The 18498-nt window shown below is 35.0% G+C and overlaps 2 protein-coding genes and 1 non-coding gene across 8 annotated transcripts in view; all 3 read left to right on the forward strand.

Annotated features, from left to right (window-relative positions):
• LOC135691098 (uncharacterized) overlaps window positions 1–2442 on the forward strand; it is a 19543-nt gene extending 17101 nt beyond the window's left edge. Inside the window, exons 10-11 of one of the 4 annotated variants that reach the window (XR_010516730.2) lie at window positions 463–552; window positions 1501–2442. Coding sequence is in view for 3 of the 4 variants with exons in the window: in XM_065208852.2 (XP_065064924.1) it covers window positions 733–936 (204 nt within the window). In the remaining variant the exon portion in view is untranslated. Of the gene's footprint in view, window positions 1–462; window positions 622–732 lie in introns of those variants that run through there. The other 3 variants (XM_065208852.2, XM_065208851.2, XM_065208853.2) reach the window with 3 other exon arrangements.
• The window catches only part of LOC135691096 (splicing factor 3B subunit 3-like), a 29205-nt gene continuing 11689 nt past the window's right edge, over window positions 983–18498 (forward strand). Inside the window, exons 1-17 of one of the 3 annotated variants that reach the window (XM_065208849.2) lie at window positions 983–1569; window positions 2345–2442; window positions 2889–2976; window positions 9045–9291; window positions 9873–9949; window positions 10400–10493; window positions 10692–11006; window positions 11760–11872; window positions 13091–13153; window positions 13491–13565; window positions 14426–14529; window positions 14800–14971; window positions 15235–15330; window positions 15918–15990; window positions 16307–16458; window positions 17997–18101; window positions 18271–18321. In XM_065208849.2, the coding sequence (XP_065064921.2) occupies window positions 9066–9291; window positions 9873–9949; window positions 10400–10493; window positions 10692–11006; window positions 11760–11872; window positions 13091–13153; window positions 13491–13565; window positions 14426–14529; window positions 14800–14971; window positions 15235–15330; window positions 15918–15990; window positions 16307–16458; window positions 17997–18101; window positions 18271–18321 (1716 nt within the window). In that variant the 5' untranslated portion in view covers window positions 983–1569; window positions 2345–2442; window positions 2889–2976; window positions 9045–9065. The other 2 variants (XM_065208850.2, XM_065208848.2) reach the window with 2 other exon arrangements.
• LOC135691452 (small nucleolar RNA SNORD58) lies at window positions 14575–14643 on the forward strand. Its single transcript, XR_010516750.1, has one exon. It is a non-coding gene; the product is annotated as a small nucleolar RNA SNORD58 (small nucleolar RNA).

The following is an 18498-nucleotide window of genomic DNA, read 5'->3' on the forward strand; positions in this document are numbered from 1 at the left end:
AGTTTCTAAATTCTGCTTTTTAATCTTAGCTCCAAATTCAAGCTTTGAGTTTCCAGAGCCTAGATAACATGACAGTCTTACGGTTCACAAGCTTGAGAAAGGCCAACGACAAGAAATGAAACTTGAGTGCCGCACCAACACCCCACTTTGTTTTTATATTTTTCTGAGAAAGGCTTTAAAAGCTCAAAAGTAGTGTCAGGAGGAGCACTGTTTGAATTCTTCTTTGCACTCAACTAAGTTATATTTATTTTTAGTGATCTAGAAATCTGCAGATGAAGTGTATGGCTCCTAAGCAAAACATTTTATTTTTGTTCTATTGCATTATCTTTTCGTCTTCTGGTGTTGTCTTCAATTTTATGCTCTGCGGTTCAACCTATAGGGTTCTCGTTGCTATTTACCACCAATTTCTTATGTTAAACCAATAAATTTTTCAGTACCGTTCCCCATCTTTTTTAATTATAGACTTGACCTATGATGCAATGCTGTTAACAGTTATGGAATGCTTGTAAAATGCCTTTAGATGCAAATTCAATTGAATGATTGTCCTTCCTGGTAATTACCAATTAATTAATCAATTGCTTGCCCTACCAACTAATTACTTTTATTTGCATTGTTCCTGGCCTTATTTTCATTCTCTTTCTTTTTTGGGGTTTCATCTTTGCCTTTCTTCGTTTCTTTTCCTTTGGATCATCCGGTATGTATGAACTTAACTTTTACCAATGCACTGATTAGGAGAAGATAACGACAATTAGCAATATACAAGCGAAAGATCTCTTTGAAATTCTAATTGGAAACCAAAGACATAACGATGATATGAAGAGAAAAGTGTTGCAGCTCAAAGACTTGCTCGATAAAATCTTCATGCTCGATCCTTCGAAACGCCTGAGCTTGAACCAGTGCCTTCTGCATCCGTTCATCATTGAAAAGATTCACTAGAACCGAACAGTTATTAACATGTAAATATTATCAATGGCCGTTGCATTAACGCTAGTCTTTGCTTAGAAAAATCCCTTTTTGACACAATGGACTATGTGTTTGTAATTAGTTTGATTGATAAATTTAAAAATTTTTTATTTTTGTGTAACTTTGTTTCCGTTTTGGCGCAAAACAATTTCAGTTGAAACGAAAATATCTGACTCAGAACTTCACGGACAGGTTAAAATTTTTATTATGGAAATGAGGGGTTTCTCCTTGCTTAATATACGATTTTGAAGTTAAGTCGTTTGAGTCTTGAAGAAATTTTTAAGTCAACAACACATATGAACGTGCTATTTTTAACGTTTTGTTTCTTTTATCAATTTTGTTTAATGATTTTGAAAACTTTTTGATTCGACTGAGCATTAAATTTCTCAATAGATTAAAAGTACCTTTTCTTGGCTTTATGGAGAAAAATTGCATGTCACACATACAAACAGAATCTTTTGAAATTGAAACTATGTAAATTGATTGCTTCTTTTGCTTATCCCCGTTTTCGTTAATTAATTTTGATTCTTTCATCAGAATTGCATCGCAGTAGTACACATTGGAAAGAGTTTGCATCAAAATGGCGCTGCCACTGGTGTTCTCCTTGTATGTGTGAAAACAAAGCGATATTCTTGCGTTTCATTTACAGTTGAAATAACAATTTTTTTTCGGTTTTAATGCCAGTCATCTAATCAGATTTAAAAGTTGAAAAGAAAGGTTTTCTGAACTATAAACGCCCTAAACACTTACAAATATCTTTTATTTTGCACTCTATCTAGCAAGGCAGGTTTTTCGCTACTTACTATTTTAGGACGGGTGTGAAAGCATGAGGATTTGATTTGTGCTCGTTTTGACTTCGCCTGCTCATCCCTCATTTCGCTCCTTTTTTCCAGCTGACGTGTTTGAATGTTTGTACTTCTTTTCTGTTATCATTGGAAGGAGATTAAGACATCATTCATTAAATATCTCAACGAGAAAGTTGAAAATCAGTTTTTCCTCAATTGGCAGTCGCTCTTCCCGTGCAGAAATGTAGCTGATATAGCATGTTGTGTTATCTCAGGACTCACGAAAGACAGTGCTATTTTTTCCTTGCTTTCTAAAAATTTACGCAGCACAGTCAACTCTACTTCGGCAACACCCAAAACTGCATGCTCTTAAAACAAGGCTCGCTGTACACAAGGGTCAATGTCTGACAGGAGTTTAAAATATCACCCTACTAGAGTATTTTGCATCCCAAATTTCACCCTCCAGCAAAAGTAAGGACTGTCAGATTCTTAAGAAACCGTTGATTCATCCAACGGTTAAGGTGGGGCTAGTCTGATAATTAGGGTTTGCACTAATCTTTGGGATTTGAATTGACACATTTTCATGCTATTTGCAGATGCCCTCTGTACTGCTTTCTCGCAAGGAGGAATTTCTCCAGCTATTTGTTAATGGACTAAAGCAAGATTGGAAGGCGGTTCAAGAGAGAGAATGTTGGTAGGTGGAAGGAACGGAACCAATTCGAAACAAAGTGTCATTTTCTTTTAGAGTGATGAAAGGGAAGCAACGGCTCCCTTGGTTAAGTTTTGAGATAACTTTTGAAAATAGCTTTTTGGTGGGTGGTTTGAGAATTTAACAACAAAGCATTTAAGCTGCCATTTTTGATTGGTTTTCAAAGTTGAATCTAGGTTTTCAAATTTATTTGGTTACATAATGAGTCCAAACCTGACCAATATGACAAGCAGGAACGTACTACGAAAGTAGGCATGGCCGAAAAATTTTGGCTGCAGAAAGTTGGAGATTCAGAAAATTGCATGAAAAAAACGAACTGACTTTCTATCAATTTAGCAAACTACAAGTGGATGTTCATTGAAAATCCTTTTTCTTTTTATTATGGAAATTTGGAATATGCACTCATCATGTCTTTAATGATTTCATTTAAGCAAAAAAGATTTGTTCAAAGAAAAGTTGGTAGCAAGACTTAAAATCAGCCTTCTGGTGAGGAAAAAAGATTTTTGGAGTCAGCTGTTTGTAAGTCACTTTAAAAGCAAGCGAAATGTAGATGAAACTTGGCATTCAAAGTTTTATTCATATAAAATAACCCAATGTGGTTAGCTACCCATCAGCGGCTTGTCCACATTATCTGGTGCAGCATATTCTCTCCTGATGCTCTTGCCTTTATCAAGCAGCCCCTGGGAGATCAAAAGCCTTGGCGAAAATGTATGAATGATTCGTGGAATTCAGTTGTGGCTATATGTTTAGTACAACGTGCTTCAGTTTATGATCTGGCGTTTTGTGTTTGTGACATGGTGTGCTTATGCTTGTGATATGGTATGTTGATATTTGTTATATAGTGAGTTTAATTCTGTGAGACGGTATGCTTGTGTTGGTGACATGGTGTATTTATGTTTTTGACATGTGTTTTAATGCTTGTGACATGGTATGTTTATGTGCTATATTAGGTTCTAAACGACAGACAGAAAAATTCAAGAATTATATATTTAAAATGGTCTATATTATTAGATAATAGACTCAAAAAGTTCTTTCCAATTTATATGAAGATAAAAATTGCAAGCACATACTTTTTCGGCTCATAAAAACAGGACAGGCCACTGCTATATTCCTCCCGTAACTGCGTAAACTAAAAGAGCCATATATTTTAAAATTCTGTTTAAAAACCCCAAAAAATTGTTATGTGTTGTTGATTTATATCTTCTCTGACTACCTGCATCAGAAAAGGCACTGAAAGAGTTGTGAGCCACGAGAAAATCATTCATTAAAACAAGCAATTTTCCATACTGAACTCTATTGCAGCTCGCTCTTGCCACTATTCAAAATGGCGGAAGTAAACAAATTTGCCTCACTCGGCAGTACGCAACATGACCAGTCATACGCGCAACATTGGGTACCCCGTTTAGTTCTCATGTCGGTTCTTTCGGTGTTTCGCGGTGAACAGTGGGTCCCACGGTTCTAGAGCCTAAGCAAATTTGGCGGGCCTCGGTTCTCATGTGGGTCAAACAATTAGAAGCTCGATCCAGTCTTTTATAGAGGTACATTTATTTTCAAAAGGAGGCTGCTCAGGCTGCGTACAACGACGATGATGATGGCTGCGAAACGTTTTCGGTGGCCTGCACATGCTGCCGGAAAAATCTCTGACATCTAATTATTCAGGCTAAACATAAACTCTCTCCGAATAACGCTCTCGTGACTTTTCTCTTTTGGGCAACTTTTGGAGGTAATTTGTTCCGCAATTTTTATCTTTTGTATGTTATTTTGTAATGGCTGGCATCCTGTATTTCAATGGTCGATGAATTATCAGAGTACTCTCATTCGATTTTAGCTATGTGTACCATTAATACTATCGACGGCGAACCTGAAGAATCTGGTTAGGATTATCTATTGATGAACGTCATGAATAAGAAACCTTTGAATTGGCCTTCAAGCCAGGGTGGGATCTATGTTGAGGGTGTGCAAAGGGTTTTGACTCGTTGACTAACAGACTATTTTGGCAACTGACAAATGACTAAATGACTAATTATGTGTCAAACCCAAGACTAATGAATAACCATATTTTTGACTAAAGACTAATGGCCTATTGCAACTAGTATACTGCTTATTAACTAATAATTTAGTGGAAGAGTTTTTTAAAGGTTTTCCAATTTTCATTACGTGATGTGTGAGTATTCCCTATATTACCTCTCAATGACGGTGCTTTTCCTTCTGATCGTTTAATATCCTTTCCCTTAATCGTGAAATCTGCTCTACGTATAATGGATAACACTTTCTAAACATCCTTTGACTGGCTGTTTTTCTTGCAATTCAATGAAAAACTTAACTTGAACTTATAAGATTTTTTCTTTTTGTACATGAAACTATGAATAAATATTAAAACCAGGAGTTTTGTACTAAAATTTTTACTAACTGGAGCCAAAAATCTTGACTAGTGACTGACTGGGCCTTTTATGGCCTGACTAATTACTAGCAGTATACTCCCTTCTACACCCTCCATATAGACCTCACGCTGGAAATTGCTTTACATTTAATTGCCAAAAAGTTGTGTGATACAATGCATAATAAATAATATTAATCATCCTTTCCACCACCACTGGTTGTTTAGAAGTCATAGTCTTACACTGGCCCAAACATAGGCATGAAGCCCATCCACCTTTATGCCAACACATTATTGGAAATAAAATAAATTTGCAGAGGAAATAAAATGTTTGGAGGAATAAAAAGTAGATAAAAGTGTACTCTACCCTTCTGTTAGTTGTTCTGTGCGATATTGCTTAAAATGTGTCCTTTCGCCACAATGTCTGTACATTTAGATAAAGTTGATCTTGAGAATTTTTATTGAACAAATCAACTCATTGTCGAGTTGTGCATCACACGATGTACTGTATGAGTACCTAAAAGCTTTGATCACTAAATATTAACAGTTGTACAGTCTCAGGAAAGCGTGCCTCGCTTGGGATATAGATAAAGATGCTTTTTAAAAGTATTGTCAAGATGGCATTGAAGTATGATTTTTTTTGTAGGCATAAAAGATAAAAACCAATTAATAAAGATAATAACAAACCAATATGTGAAAAAAATTTAGAAATCAAAACAGGACAGTAAGAAAAGGGGGATGAAAAGTAGTTAAAGCCTAAAACCAGATGGGGTGGTTGTGTATGCCCCTTATTTATTTTGAGCAGTTTGTTTGAAGAGGGCAGACATTTATAAGGAAGCAACTCATCAGCCAGAAACCCATGAGGGAAATTTTGGAGCTTTAATTTGGTATGTCTGTTTCTTGTGGGCACCCCTTACAATCCCAAGTCCAGGATCATGGTTGCAAAGTAAGAAACAGAAAATAAAAATTTAAAGCCAAATAGAAGGGTATATATATAATTAGTAAATGTGACACCTTAGGTGTTTGTGTTGCTACTATGATATTTATATATTGCTAAAGTTAAAGGTGCACAATGCTTCGGGAAGTGGCTTTGTGTTAATTGTCTGAATTTAGAGTGAACCAATTGATCTTTGAGGTTAGGCCTTCTAGAAAAGGCTGAAATACACTATGCATTTAAATGGATTCAATTAAATGAACAGTCCATTTAAATAAAAAATGTCTCCGTTTACACTCATCCATTAAAATGAATCAGTTTTTTTGAAGCGTCCCCTTTTTTATCATGAACTCTGATGAGGAATGTGCTGTTGCTTCTGCTATAATTGCAATTGGTTATAATAAACAAAACGTAAGCGCAAAAATTAAATAGGCAACAAAGATCTGTCTGGGTTAAGCCCTGGTTGACCTGAAGAAATAAGCTAGGAGTTGATAATACGCTTTCACAAGAATTCCATCTGGAAGAAGTCAACAAATATCAAAGGTTCTTGAGAATGTCTTGCAAAAATTTTGATGAGATCTTGCATCTCGTTGAATTTGATATTTAAAAAAATCAACACAAGGCTGCAAGAGGCAATACCAACGAATGTAAAATTCTCAGCAAGGATTGTTATTTTTGTTTGTCATCCATCTCTATTGCAAAACAGGCGATTTCATGTCCCAAAGAGAACTTTTTTCTCTCCACAAATTTATAAACTCTTAGTCTTTTTTAATTCTTTGACTCTTTGCAGCCATTTATAAGAATTTCAAAAAATAACAGCGTGATCAAAAGAATAGCCTGGCTGATGGAGTGAAGCCCTTGAAGTGCAGTGCAGGTCATTAAAGACAATAGGTTTGAAGGATGTTCGAAAAATACAATAGAAAAAGTTGAACACGTTCAACTTTTTGAAAGGAAGTTTCACTTTGTCGAAACAGCTATTTTGACATCCAACTTTGCGTTTACACTGTCCATTTTCCAGCTATCCATTTAATTGAATCCATTTAAATGCATAGTGTATTTCAGCCTTGAGAGCTAGAACCGGTCTGGTGATATTCCATATTTGTTCGAGATAAGCACTGGCTAAAATCAAGTGCCAATGTTTGGTGAAGATTGAATTTATATTCATCGTTTTGATGTTGAATGGGACAACAAAAGGCAGAACTTGTGATGGAAGGGGTTCTATGTTTAGGTAGTGCAGGTCCCCTCCCTGAGTGCCTGACTGAGGGGTGGTTTTATTATTGGTGAGGTTTCCTGCGGAAAGGAGCACATTTTGGGTGACATATGCTAGTTTATTAAATTTGGTGGTGATATCCTTGGACTCAACCTCTTATGATTGATTTGTTTGGAGTGTTTTGAGGTGTTTGTCTGTAAATAACAGTCTTTTATATGAGACTGGGTGGAAGGATTTAGCATGTAGTAGGGTGATATATCAGTGGGCTTCACAAAACAGGTGCTTTCCAAGAGTCCACTGTTATTGTTAAGATTAATTGTGTTGTCAAGGGAGTTGATTGTTTCCCTAGATTGATGTGCTTACTGCCCATGCTTTGCAAAGCTTAAATTTGGTTCTATTCCTTTTTGCTACAGTGTAAACTTGATAAAAAAAGGTATCGTGCCCAAACAAGAACGGAACCAAAGAGTTCTGTTCTTTTTTCTGTAGTATAATGGTGACCTGTGTTTCTCTGATTTGGGTCCACATTTAAAGTGCATTGCAAGTATACCTTCATGCTTTTACATCATGATGGCTCAAGCTCAGATCACATTTGAGTCCTTCAATTCAAGGGTGACTAGGCGTTAATTTGAAGACAAAAACGAGACTACCATTGCATGGTGCAGGCAATATGGGCTGCTTTCCACAGCACAAGACTGAATTTTGTGTTATTGTATCTAAAAAACGTTAATGGAAGCTCTCATTTTAAGATACTGTGTATTGTGTGTAGGGATTCTTGTTTTAGTAATTATATTTGCCTTGGTTTGTTTGGGCGTGCCCCAAATCTTTGTTATTGTTAGACAGTACTCTGAAATTTTGTTCTGCATTCTTCAGGAATAAATTTTTTCCAAGAAATGCCCATTGCAGATTAGATATCATCATCTCATCTCATCTCATCTCATCTCATCTCATCTCATCTCATCTCATCTCATCTCATCTCATCTCATCTTAGATAAATTAGAAAAGTGATTTATCTTTCTACCTTTCTGAAACAGGACAATACTAACATTATTAATCAAAAAGTGTGAAAGTTTGAACATTTTTTTATTCATATTCATTTTCTTTGTTATACGCCAGTGCGCCAAGGAAATTATGAAGTCTGTGTCAGATATCTCTGGTGTAGGTTACATGGATTCCACCCTGGCCTTTAAAGCATTAGTTATCAGAGATTTGAAACTTGTTTTACTTTAAATAGTCTATTTGCCTGATTTGCCAATTTTTGCCAAAGATATGTCCCATGGACCATTGGTTCATTTTATCCATTTGGGACCTCAGTGCCTGCATCTATAGCCAAGGAACTTTTTATGCATTGCTGGCAAAGAACTTGATTCTGATCCTCCTATTTTCTTTATCTGTTGATAAAACCTTATAGATAATATATTTTAGACCTCTGTTGTGTATCAACCACCTTCGCCACCTTTTTAAATTAAACTTAAGGATTCAGTTCAATTTAATTAAAAATTATCATTCAGCAACATTTTTACAATTTCAAAGTTTCAGTGACTAACATAAAATTACAATTCTAAGTTTACATATGAAATGTAGGGTAGATTTTATCAATAAGTTGCTAAGAACACCGATAAGAACCAAAACTATGGTTATCAGACCCAGTGCATGTTCCTTTTTTCTACACCCCTTCACTAACAAATTGGTTAAGTAGTCTTGCTGCTGCAGTCTCAAATGTTTACATACCATAATGCCTTGAAAAAACGCCCCCTCAATTTTTTAAATAAGTGCCCCCACGATTAAGTGCCTCCCTCAAATAAGCGCCCACCCTGGAGCCTAAAAAAATTAAATAAGCGCTCGGGTGCTTATTTGAGGCATTAGGGTATTGCCAAGCTGGATGTAAGAGCTGACTTTAATTTCAATTAAATTTAGTAGAAGAGCTAAAATGTTTTCTTGTATTGAGGTGTTAGAACACTGCTTGTCATAATTTGAAACTGACTAACTTCTTGCAGTAAAGCAATCATAGATTCTGAGATCACAGTTTTGTCTATTCTTGTGCATTAAAGTCAATGTTATTTTTGCAGTAGAGAGCAGCTTTGGCAAAAATGTATTTATACAACTTAACATTGCAAAAGGCATCAGCCATCTATTGTGCTGTTCATGGGCAATTTTCTGGGACCAAGTCACAAGAAATTGTTGTCTCAAGAGGGAAAGTGTTGGAGATACTTAGACCTGATCCAAATACTGGCAAAATTCATCCATTATATTCAACTGAAGTTTTTGGAGTTGTGAGAGATCTGATGGCATTTCATTTAACTGGAGGCACTAAAGGTATATTTAATTTTATTTTATTTATAAGAAAATTACTGTTTCCCTGTGTGTCATGTGCTTGATACCGTATAGGCAGAGCTCTACACCTGCACAGTGGCTGTACAGATAAATAATGAAATAAGCTTTGGTACCACAGTAATTGAAAAAAGCACTGCTAAAAGGAAATATGTTATCACTGAAAAATGGAAATATGTTATCACTGAAAAATGGAAATATGTTATCACTAAAAAATGGAAATATGTTATACTAAGATACTTTATACTTTATCTGCCACTCAACAGAATATGAATGTTGGGTAATGTCCAAAGGTAAGCAGAAAATTTATGTCCAGATGTGGATCAAAAGTATCATGAGTGGGAGAATAATGTGCTCAATTGGTTTTTTCTTTGTTTTTTTCTGAGCTCTTTAAAGGAACAGGAGTTATCACTGTTCTTGCTATATCTACAAATATCTTCCAAGGCCTGAGAAAATATTAAAAAGGAAACATAGGGACCTGTTTATAACTTGTTGCTTAACTTTCTAAAATTGTAATTTTTTACAGAATTTCATGAAAACATTTAATGAATTCAACCATATTCTAGACTTTTTGGCTGTTGGCAGTGATTCAGGAAGAATGATAATACTGGAGTTTAATCCAGCAAAAAATTGTTTTGAAAAGGTAATCCATCTTTAGTTCTTAATAAAAGGTTTTTTGAAAATCATCCTTAAGTTTTCTTATGGTAAGATAAAAATTTGCCAAACATCAGTTTTAGTAATCTTCAAGAGGTGTTTCAACATCAAATATTAAAGAATAGGTCTTTTTAGAACATGATTCACATTGGTTTTAGATGCACGTTATAATCCTCTAAAATTTGCTACTCAATCCAGTTTTAGTCTAGTCGATAACAGTAGGTTTTGTGTCATACTAGTGAATGTAAACATGGAGTTGTTGTGTGAATATGATTGTTCTTCTGTGGCTCAAGTTTGGCAAGTGAAGCTTCCAATAGTAAAACAGTGTGTTGTGTGGAAATATGAATACAGGAAGCATTATGATTTAATTGTATATGCATATTATTACAAAGTTATGTGCATATTATTACAAATTTATATTTTAAGATGTCTATTTTAGATTCATCAGGAAACATTTGGTAAAAGTGGCTGTAGACGGATCGTGCCAGGGCAGTATTTGGCATGTGATCCTAAAGGAAGAGCACTGATGATTGGTAACTTATTGCTTTTTGAAAATATCTCATGCTAGGTATATATATAGTTTTATTAATGTAATTGCAGACTTAAATTTAATGGATACCTTTGGCTTTTACCAGCTTTTGAATACTGAATTTTCCAAAATTTAGACTGATTTCAAATTTATGTAGGATTTTATCAGGCAATTAAGTGAATATTTATTTAAATATTTTTAGGTGCTTTAGAGAAGCAGAAATTTGTATATATTATGAACAGAGATGCGTCAGCTCGACTAACGATATCATCGCCCCTTGAAGCCCACAAAGGACACAACGTTGTTTTCCACATGGTTGGTGTTGATGTTGGGTTTGAAAACCCAATGTTTGCTTGTCTTGAGCTGGACTATGAAGAATCTGACAATGATCACACTGGGGAGGCAGCCCAGTCTGCCCAGCAAACATTGACATTTTATGAACTGGATCTTGGACTCAACCATGTTGTCCGCAAGTTTAGTGAACCACTTGAGGAATTTTCAAACCTTTTGATATCAGGTTGGTTAGTTGGTTTCTGTTAAATGGGTTGAACTTCTTTTGGTAACAATAATTATATTCTGTTTTCTAGAACTTTGCATTACAACTGTAAGACATAAATTTAGGGCCTTTTCAACAAAAAAGTGTGTTTTCATACCAGAAACAAAGCTCCTTCAGTAAAATGCTTGCTAAGCTATAGAACACCTCATGTTTTGAGAGATTTGAGAGCATAAGAGGAAGCAAGTTGAAAATGGTTATAACTTTTCTTCGGATTTTTACCAGATGGAAATCTCAAACTGAAGTGAACTAAGTCAAAACAAATAAATTTGGTCATATATATATATCTGAATGGTTTTTTACATGACTGTATGTTCCCTGTGATGGTTTCTTTGCAACAAAGGCATCAATGGCATTTTTTCTAACTAGTCTCACAATTTTAGCCTCCAAAAATGATTGAACATTGAACTTGAAGTATATGCTTGGTCAGCTTGAATGTTATGTCTAAAGTTTGAGATATATGATTATTTTAGAATGATCTTTTATGCCAATTTTCACCAGAGAACTATGTTAGTTGGTGTTCTCTGTTCTTGCTCTTTCTTTGGTGAACATAACTGTGTATTTTCTGTCACTACTAAGATGTTGCCTTAAAATTTCAAGTGAATATTAATTATTAAGTGCCTTATGTCTGTTTCTTTATTGTAAACCTGTGAGATGCCTTTAAGTTGCAGTATTTAGTTGTTTATTCTATTCTTTCTCTTCATTGTATTTGTTTAGTTCCCGGTGGCAACGATGGACCAAGTGGAGTTTTGATATGTTCAGAGAACTATATAACATATAAGAATTTTGGGGAACAGCAAGACATAAGGTGTCCCATCCCAAGACGAAAGGTTAGAGAGTTATTAAATTGTAATTGATATGGTGTATAGCTTTAAGGGTGTATATCATGTGAATAGGTTGGTGATGACAAAATTTAGTAGATATAATCTGGTCAGTCCTTTGAGGAGGGCCATAGCCCTTGCTCCTCTCCCCTGAAAAGGAGCTACAGATTGCTATCCTAAGTTGCTCTTAAAAGCAACATGCTCGTCTTGAAATTTAAACTTTCCTATGTTTTTATTCATATTTATCACAAAACAATGGCGGACACCTGGAGGCGAGAGGGGGCAATGGTATTTTTATCTCAAATGATGGGAAATTGTGATGTCATAATTTTCAAACAATAGGCTTGTCCTATCCCAATCTTTGACCAAGTGTATGCCCCTGTCACAAAACGCTCACCTGGAAATTACTAGGAGAGCTATTTGCTGCTCTGATGGTGGCCAGGCCTGATGTAATTCTAGAAAATGTTGCAATTTATCTCTCCTCTCTCTGTTGTATGCTGTCTCTTTCATGTATACAAGGCTTTCACGTGCAGAAATCAACATACGCAACCAAAAACTCGCGTGATAAGAGTGGGGTGCCCGAATCCATTTTAATTGTTAACGCAGAACAACAAAGTTTTTTCTATTGAATCATTAAACGTGACAAAATTTTAATCAATTAACTGAATGCTACACATTGTATAGTTATGTTCATGTTTCTCTCACCAGTTATCGCTAAGGGTACTGTGCGACATAGAGAGAGGTTTCAGTGTCTTTAGAATTGTGACAAAGTTTCAGTTCTGTTCAGCAAAGTTAAAAGAGAAAACAGACAAAAATGGCTTTATCAATTAAAAAAAGAAGGCCCAGTTTAACCAACAAATGGCAAAGGGCAATTATTAATGTGTTAGTCCATTGGAAATCAAGCCCTGTTCCTATTACCCCATTTTTGTAGGAAAATGGAGCTGAATGAAACATTTCTAATTTTGGGTTCCAATTGATACGCTCAAAAATGGAGACATTCGATAATGATGTTCAAAGTTATCAACCGAAAACAGAGTCATTTGAAAAATGAATCATTTTAGTGGGAACAGCAAAAACAGAGTCATGGGGAATGGTTTCATTTAAAAACGAATTGTTTTAATGAGAAAATCAAACACAGAGTTAATCAAAGGAAGCCTGGGTGCTATTGCGTGCCCTCCATTGAGAGCCCTATGTATATGATCAACTAACCATGTCTTTCTGTTGCAGAATGACCTGGATGATCCTGAAAGAAGCATGATATTCATTTGCAGTGCAACTTACAAAACTAAGGTGACAACCCAACTTTGCTCTTTAAATATTTATCTATCTAGAAGTTTGTCTTTAGATACTTTTGTAGGCCAGTTCTCAATACATTTGTGCAAAGTGTAATATAGTTAGAGTTGAAGAAAATGTTTACAAACATCTCCTGAAGAGAGAGCTATTCACGAAACAGGTTTGTAGAGATGAAGCATGTAGTTTATTTCTTCAACTCCCAGCTATATTTATTTATATATTTATTTGATTTATTGCAATTTCATGTTATTCCTTTAATCTGTATTTGTGCTATCAGTTTTAAATGATTGTCAAAGGTATTTATTTTTTGAAGGTGTGTTTTCATTTTCTCTAGTCAATGTTCTTTTTTTTGGTGCAATCTGAGCAAGGTGATTTGTTCAAAATAACTTTAGAACATGATGAAGATGTGGTAAGTAATTATGATAACCATATGATTAAGAAATTTCAGTTATTTTAAGATTTGTGTATGATTGTTTTAAATGATCAGGGACGGATTTGACCAATAGCAATTAGGGGGAGACAATAACTAAATTTTGGTGCCACACCAATCAGGTGACTGGAAAATGATGGAGACACCCATTTTTCAAATTCGGCTTTTAACTTAAAGGTAAAGAATATATATATATATATATATATATATATATATATATATATATATATATATATATATATATATATATATATATATATATATATATATTTATATTTATATTTATATATATATGAAGTAAATTTTTGCATTATTTTGCTACTTCTGAACATCAAAAATTGCTTTTTACCTAATCAAAATCAAAATTTACAGAAGGACACAAAGTATTGGAGGTCAAATCCCTACAAGAATCTTTTTGAAAATTGCTATGCAGCACACCCTTTGAAGTTACATTAAACACAGGAAATATCAATAATCCTACCCTGCCACACCCACTTTCATCAAATAGCTAAATATTTGTTAAATTTTACACCAAATAACCCTATAGGAAAACCAAATAACTGAATTGGATAGCCCTAGTATAAACATATTTTTTCTGTTTCAAAATTTTGTACGAAAACTTTGGTAAATGGGGGAAGGCCAAATAATGGTGTAAATCTACCCAAACTGTGAAAACCCATATGCTGTCTAAAAAGTGAATAAGGAAACCACAAATTACCTTATTTTGTTTCCATTTCTAAAGAGGTTTAGGCTCTGTGTTTAAGACTACATGTTATAATGTTATGGTACGTACAAAGCACTTTCTTCCAACCAGCGAAATTTTGTTTTTTCTCTTGAAGGTAACAGAGGTGAGAATCAAGTACTTTGATACCCTGCCTGTTGCATCTGCTTTGTGTGTGCTGAAGACTGGGTTTCTCTTTGTTGGTTCAGAGTTTGGTAATCAGTAAGTTGACTTTGAGATTAATTTTTATTAGATAGGGTGGAGCATTTGAAGTGATGATGATCTTAGGACACCTCTGATTACTATGATTATCAAAAGTTATCACCTCTGATCAAAATGTTTCCACCTCCCTGTAAGCTATGGCTGTTGTCATCAGGATGAAGATATGAAAATCTTTTGTCATTTGCAGCTCTTATAGCTTGTGTGGCAAAACAGTTGTGTTGAGCTTGACTGATGCCAATCAACTTCAGATCTACTTTCATTTCCCTTTAGCGCTTTGTACCAAATCACTCATCTTGGTGACGATGATGATGAGCCTGAATTCACCAGCACAATGGCTGAGCAACTTGAGGAAGGTACAACTTTCTTCTTCCAACCAAGAGAATTAAAAAATCTGGTTCTTGTTGACGAAATGGAAAGCCTTTCCCCTATCATGCATTGTCAAGTATGTATCAATGTTATTTTTATATTTATCTTTTTCCCTGGCATTTGCATTTTCAGTTTCTCTGATGTGCTCACTCTATCTTATTTTTTGTAAATCTGCTACTCGCAATACCTGCTGTGGCAGTTCTTGTGTTGTCATATTTTATTTAGTCTTTGTGTGTTAATTTACATTATTTTTGTAATTCTTTAAAGTTATTAGTAGAATCTAAAACTGATAGTTTCAGGCAATTCTTTAGTTTTAAATATTTTTTTTGTTTTTGAAAGATTGCAGATTTAGCCAATGAAGATACCCCACAACTTTACACTGCTTGTGGAAGAGGACCAAGGTCTTCCCTTAGAGTGCTAAGGCACGGTCTTGAGGTAAAGTTGCTACTTGCTTGGTTTTATGTCTTTCTTTGTTTTGCTTGTTTTACTCTTATCTTAAAAGATGCAAAATGAAATTTTTGATATCAAGTTATGTAGTGTTATATTTCAATTTGTATTGTGTCCTTTCACCAAATCATGAATGCTAACTTGAAGTGTTTAGATTGTTGATGGCTGCTAGTCGGCATTCTGCTGACAAATACCTTCAACTTTTATAATTAGTGATTTGCACCTACTAGATAGGATATGAAAGTTTTGATTAGATCTCATGAATATTTTACAAAATGGGTCTGTTTTTTATCCAAAAAAACATTTTAGTAGCATAAGGTGTTATTGCCAATTTACCGACACCATGTTGAAATGATGATTTATCTTAGGACACCTCTGAAGTTTAATGATTTAAGTTCTTACTGATCAACATGATGGCATGCATAAGACATTGTTTATTAAAATATATGAAAATTATTTGAAACTTTAAAGGTTGTTAGTTTGTTGAGTAGTTAAGCTTCTGTTGTGTGCTGAAAATTTTAAAAGAATGTTTTTATAATGAAAGCTTGAAAGTAATGTGCCAGATTTTTTTGTAGGTCTCTGAAATGGCTGTCTCTGAACTGCCTGGCAACCCAAATGCAGTTTGGACTGTTAAACGCAGCTCTGCTGGTAAGGCAGACTTTCAGATACAACATTTTTGTGTTCTTTCTAATCAAAAATTATTTTTCAATAGCATTTGTTGCTTTTGCCAATTTGCCTACGTCATGTTGAAATGATGATTTATCTTAGGACACCTCTGAAGTTTAATGATTAAATTACCTACTGATCAACATGATGATACATATGTCCTTTATCATGAAAATTGGTGGACATTTTTTGAATTTGAAATTTAGAGGTTGTTAGTACATTTAGTATTTAAGCTTTGATGCGTGCTTACAATGGTAAAGGAATTGCTGACTCAACCTTATTTTGTTTCCACGTGCAGATGAATTCGATGCTTACATTGTTGTGTCTTTTGTTAATGCAACTTTGGTGCTAAGTATTGGTGAGACTGTTGAGGAGGTTACAGACAGTGGATTCCTTGGTACAACGCCAACACTCACATGCTCTCTTCTAGGAGATGATGCCCTTCTGCAGGTAAATTTTCTTCATCTACTTGTTGGGGAGACGAGTCTAGATTCCCATTTTTAGGGATATAATTATATCTGAACCAATGGAAAATTTTCATCATAAAAACCAAAATTTCATTCTCACTCTTCTCGTGACACCTTATGACGTCATTTGATTCACATACCATACAAAATATTGTGCGAGGCCCATTCTCTATTTTGCAAAAGTTCATGCCAGTGACGTCAGATTGTGACTGGTCAATTTTTCAGTACCGTAATTCCTCGGGGCTTATTTAATTTTAATATTTTTGAATGGTGGTTATTTGAGGGGGGCTTATACAAGGGGGGGGGGCTTATAAAATTGTTGTAGACATTAATAAAAGACCTCGTATATTTTAGTAGGAATTTAATCATTCGCTTGATGAGTTTTTTATTTTTCCCACTAAAAGTCACGTACTTTGTTAATTGCATCTTTACCAAGTTTAGATAGCACCTAAAAATATATCCTTTAAGTAGTTTGGTCCAACGGAATTTGAATAGTTAAATCCATCCTAATTTTGGAACAAAATAAAGACTGATTTCCATGAAAATATTGTTGTGTGTATCTTCCTGTTGATGAATGTCCTTTGAAACAGAAAAATAAAATGTATGCGTTGCCCACTGTTCATCTGCATCAACTTAAGCCGCTCTTACATTATCTATCGAATTCGACAGAAGCTGACCGTTTATAAAAAGAAATCCAATGTTGAAAGCCATCATAAGATTGTCGAATTAGATTTTTCAAGAATCGAACTTGTTCTATTCCATTTGACAAATCGGAAGATGAATGAATGACATTTTATCTCGCCTACGCTGCTACGTCACCCGAATTGCCATGTTCACTATTGTTTCAGTCTGTTTACAATCATTTTAAAGAAAACTTGGAATTAGCGCAGCCAAAGTTCAGCCAAAAATTAAGAAACAGAATTATTCATTGCTGAATTCTCATGTAGTTCATGGAGTCTTCCCTTTGGTGAAGCGCAACTCGTTCAAAAGTGCAAAGTATGTTCCAAAAACAGGACAGTGTTTCAGCCATATTTTTTCCAATTTTTGGACAATTTCGCCTTTTATTTTGTCGTCTTTTCAAAGCCAGTGCTATAACTATGGCAGCTGAAGCAACCTGCTTCTTCATTTTACAAAATTGAGGTGTTTTGCTGTTGTTTTTTCGACAAAATATTCATTCAACAAAATCTGATCGTGTAAAAGGGACATTCGATTCAACAAATCTGAAGCAAAACTAGATTCGATATAATGGAATTCGACGAAATCTGACCGTGTAAGAGCGGCTATGGGATGAGGAATATCACACTTTGATTTATTGAGAAAGGTATAAAAATGGTGGGGTGATGTGATGATAACTTTATTCAAATGACACCCTTTGGGTTATGATTTCTCTCAACAGGATAAGGTACTGATCACCCACACCATTTGCTAGTCGACCATTCGGTATATAAAGCTTGATTTTCTGTTGATGATAAAGTTGCTAGTCTGACTAAGTAGTCGTATTTTGTACTGTTTTCAACTCAGATTTACCCAGATGGCATACGCCACATCCGATCGGATAAGAGGGTCAACGAGTGGAAGACCCCTGGAAAGAAGAGTATCATAAAATGTGCTGTAAACGAGAGACAGGTGAGAATCTTCTACAGCCCTGTTTTTATTCTATAAGAAACTGCTCAAACCCTTAAGTAGCTGATGTCATCTATAAATCTTTTGTCGTTTTGACGTTTTAAGATTTTCTTTTTCTTTTCTTGTTTAAATGACCAATTATTTTCTGATTTACTCATTTTCTTGACCGTAGATAGTTATAGCACTTACTGGTAATGAGCTGGTTTATTTTGAGTTGGATCAGGTGAGATCTTTTTCATTAATAATGATATTCCCCAATGCAACCCCAGTAGCCTTCCATGCTCAAGCCTCCCTTCCATGCTCAAGCCTTCCTTCCATGCTCAAGCCTTCCTTCCATTCTCAAGCCTTCCTTCCATGCTCAAGCCTTCCTTCCATGCTCAAGCCTTCCTTCCATGCTCAA

Source organism: Rhopilema esculentum, chromosome 4 (assembly GCF_057945365.1).
Source record: "Rhopilema esculentum isolate cy_ngs chromosome 4, ASM5794536v1, whole genome shotgun sequence".
Taxonomy (NCBI): domain Eukaryota; kingdom Metazoa; phylum Cnidaria; class Scyphozoa; order Rhizostomeae; family Rhizostomatidae; genus Rhopilema; species Rhopilema esculentum.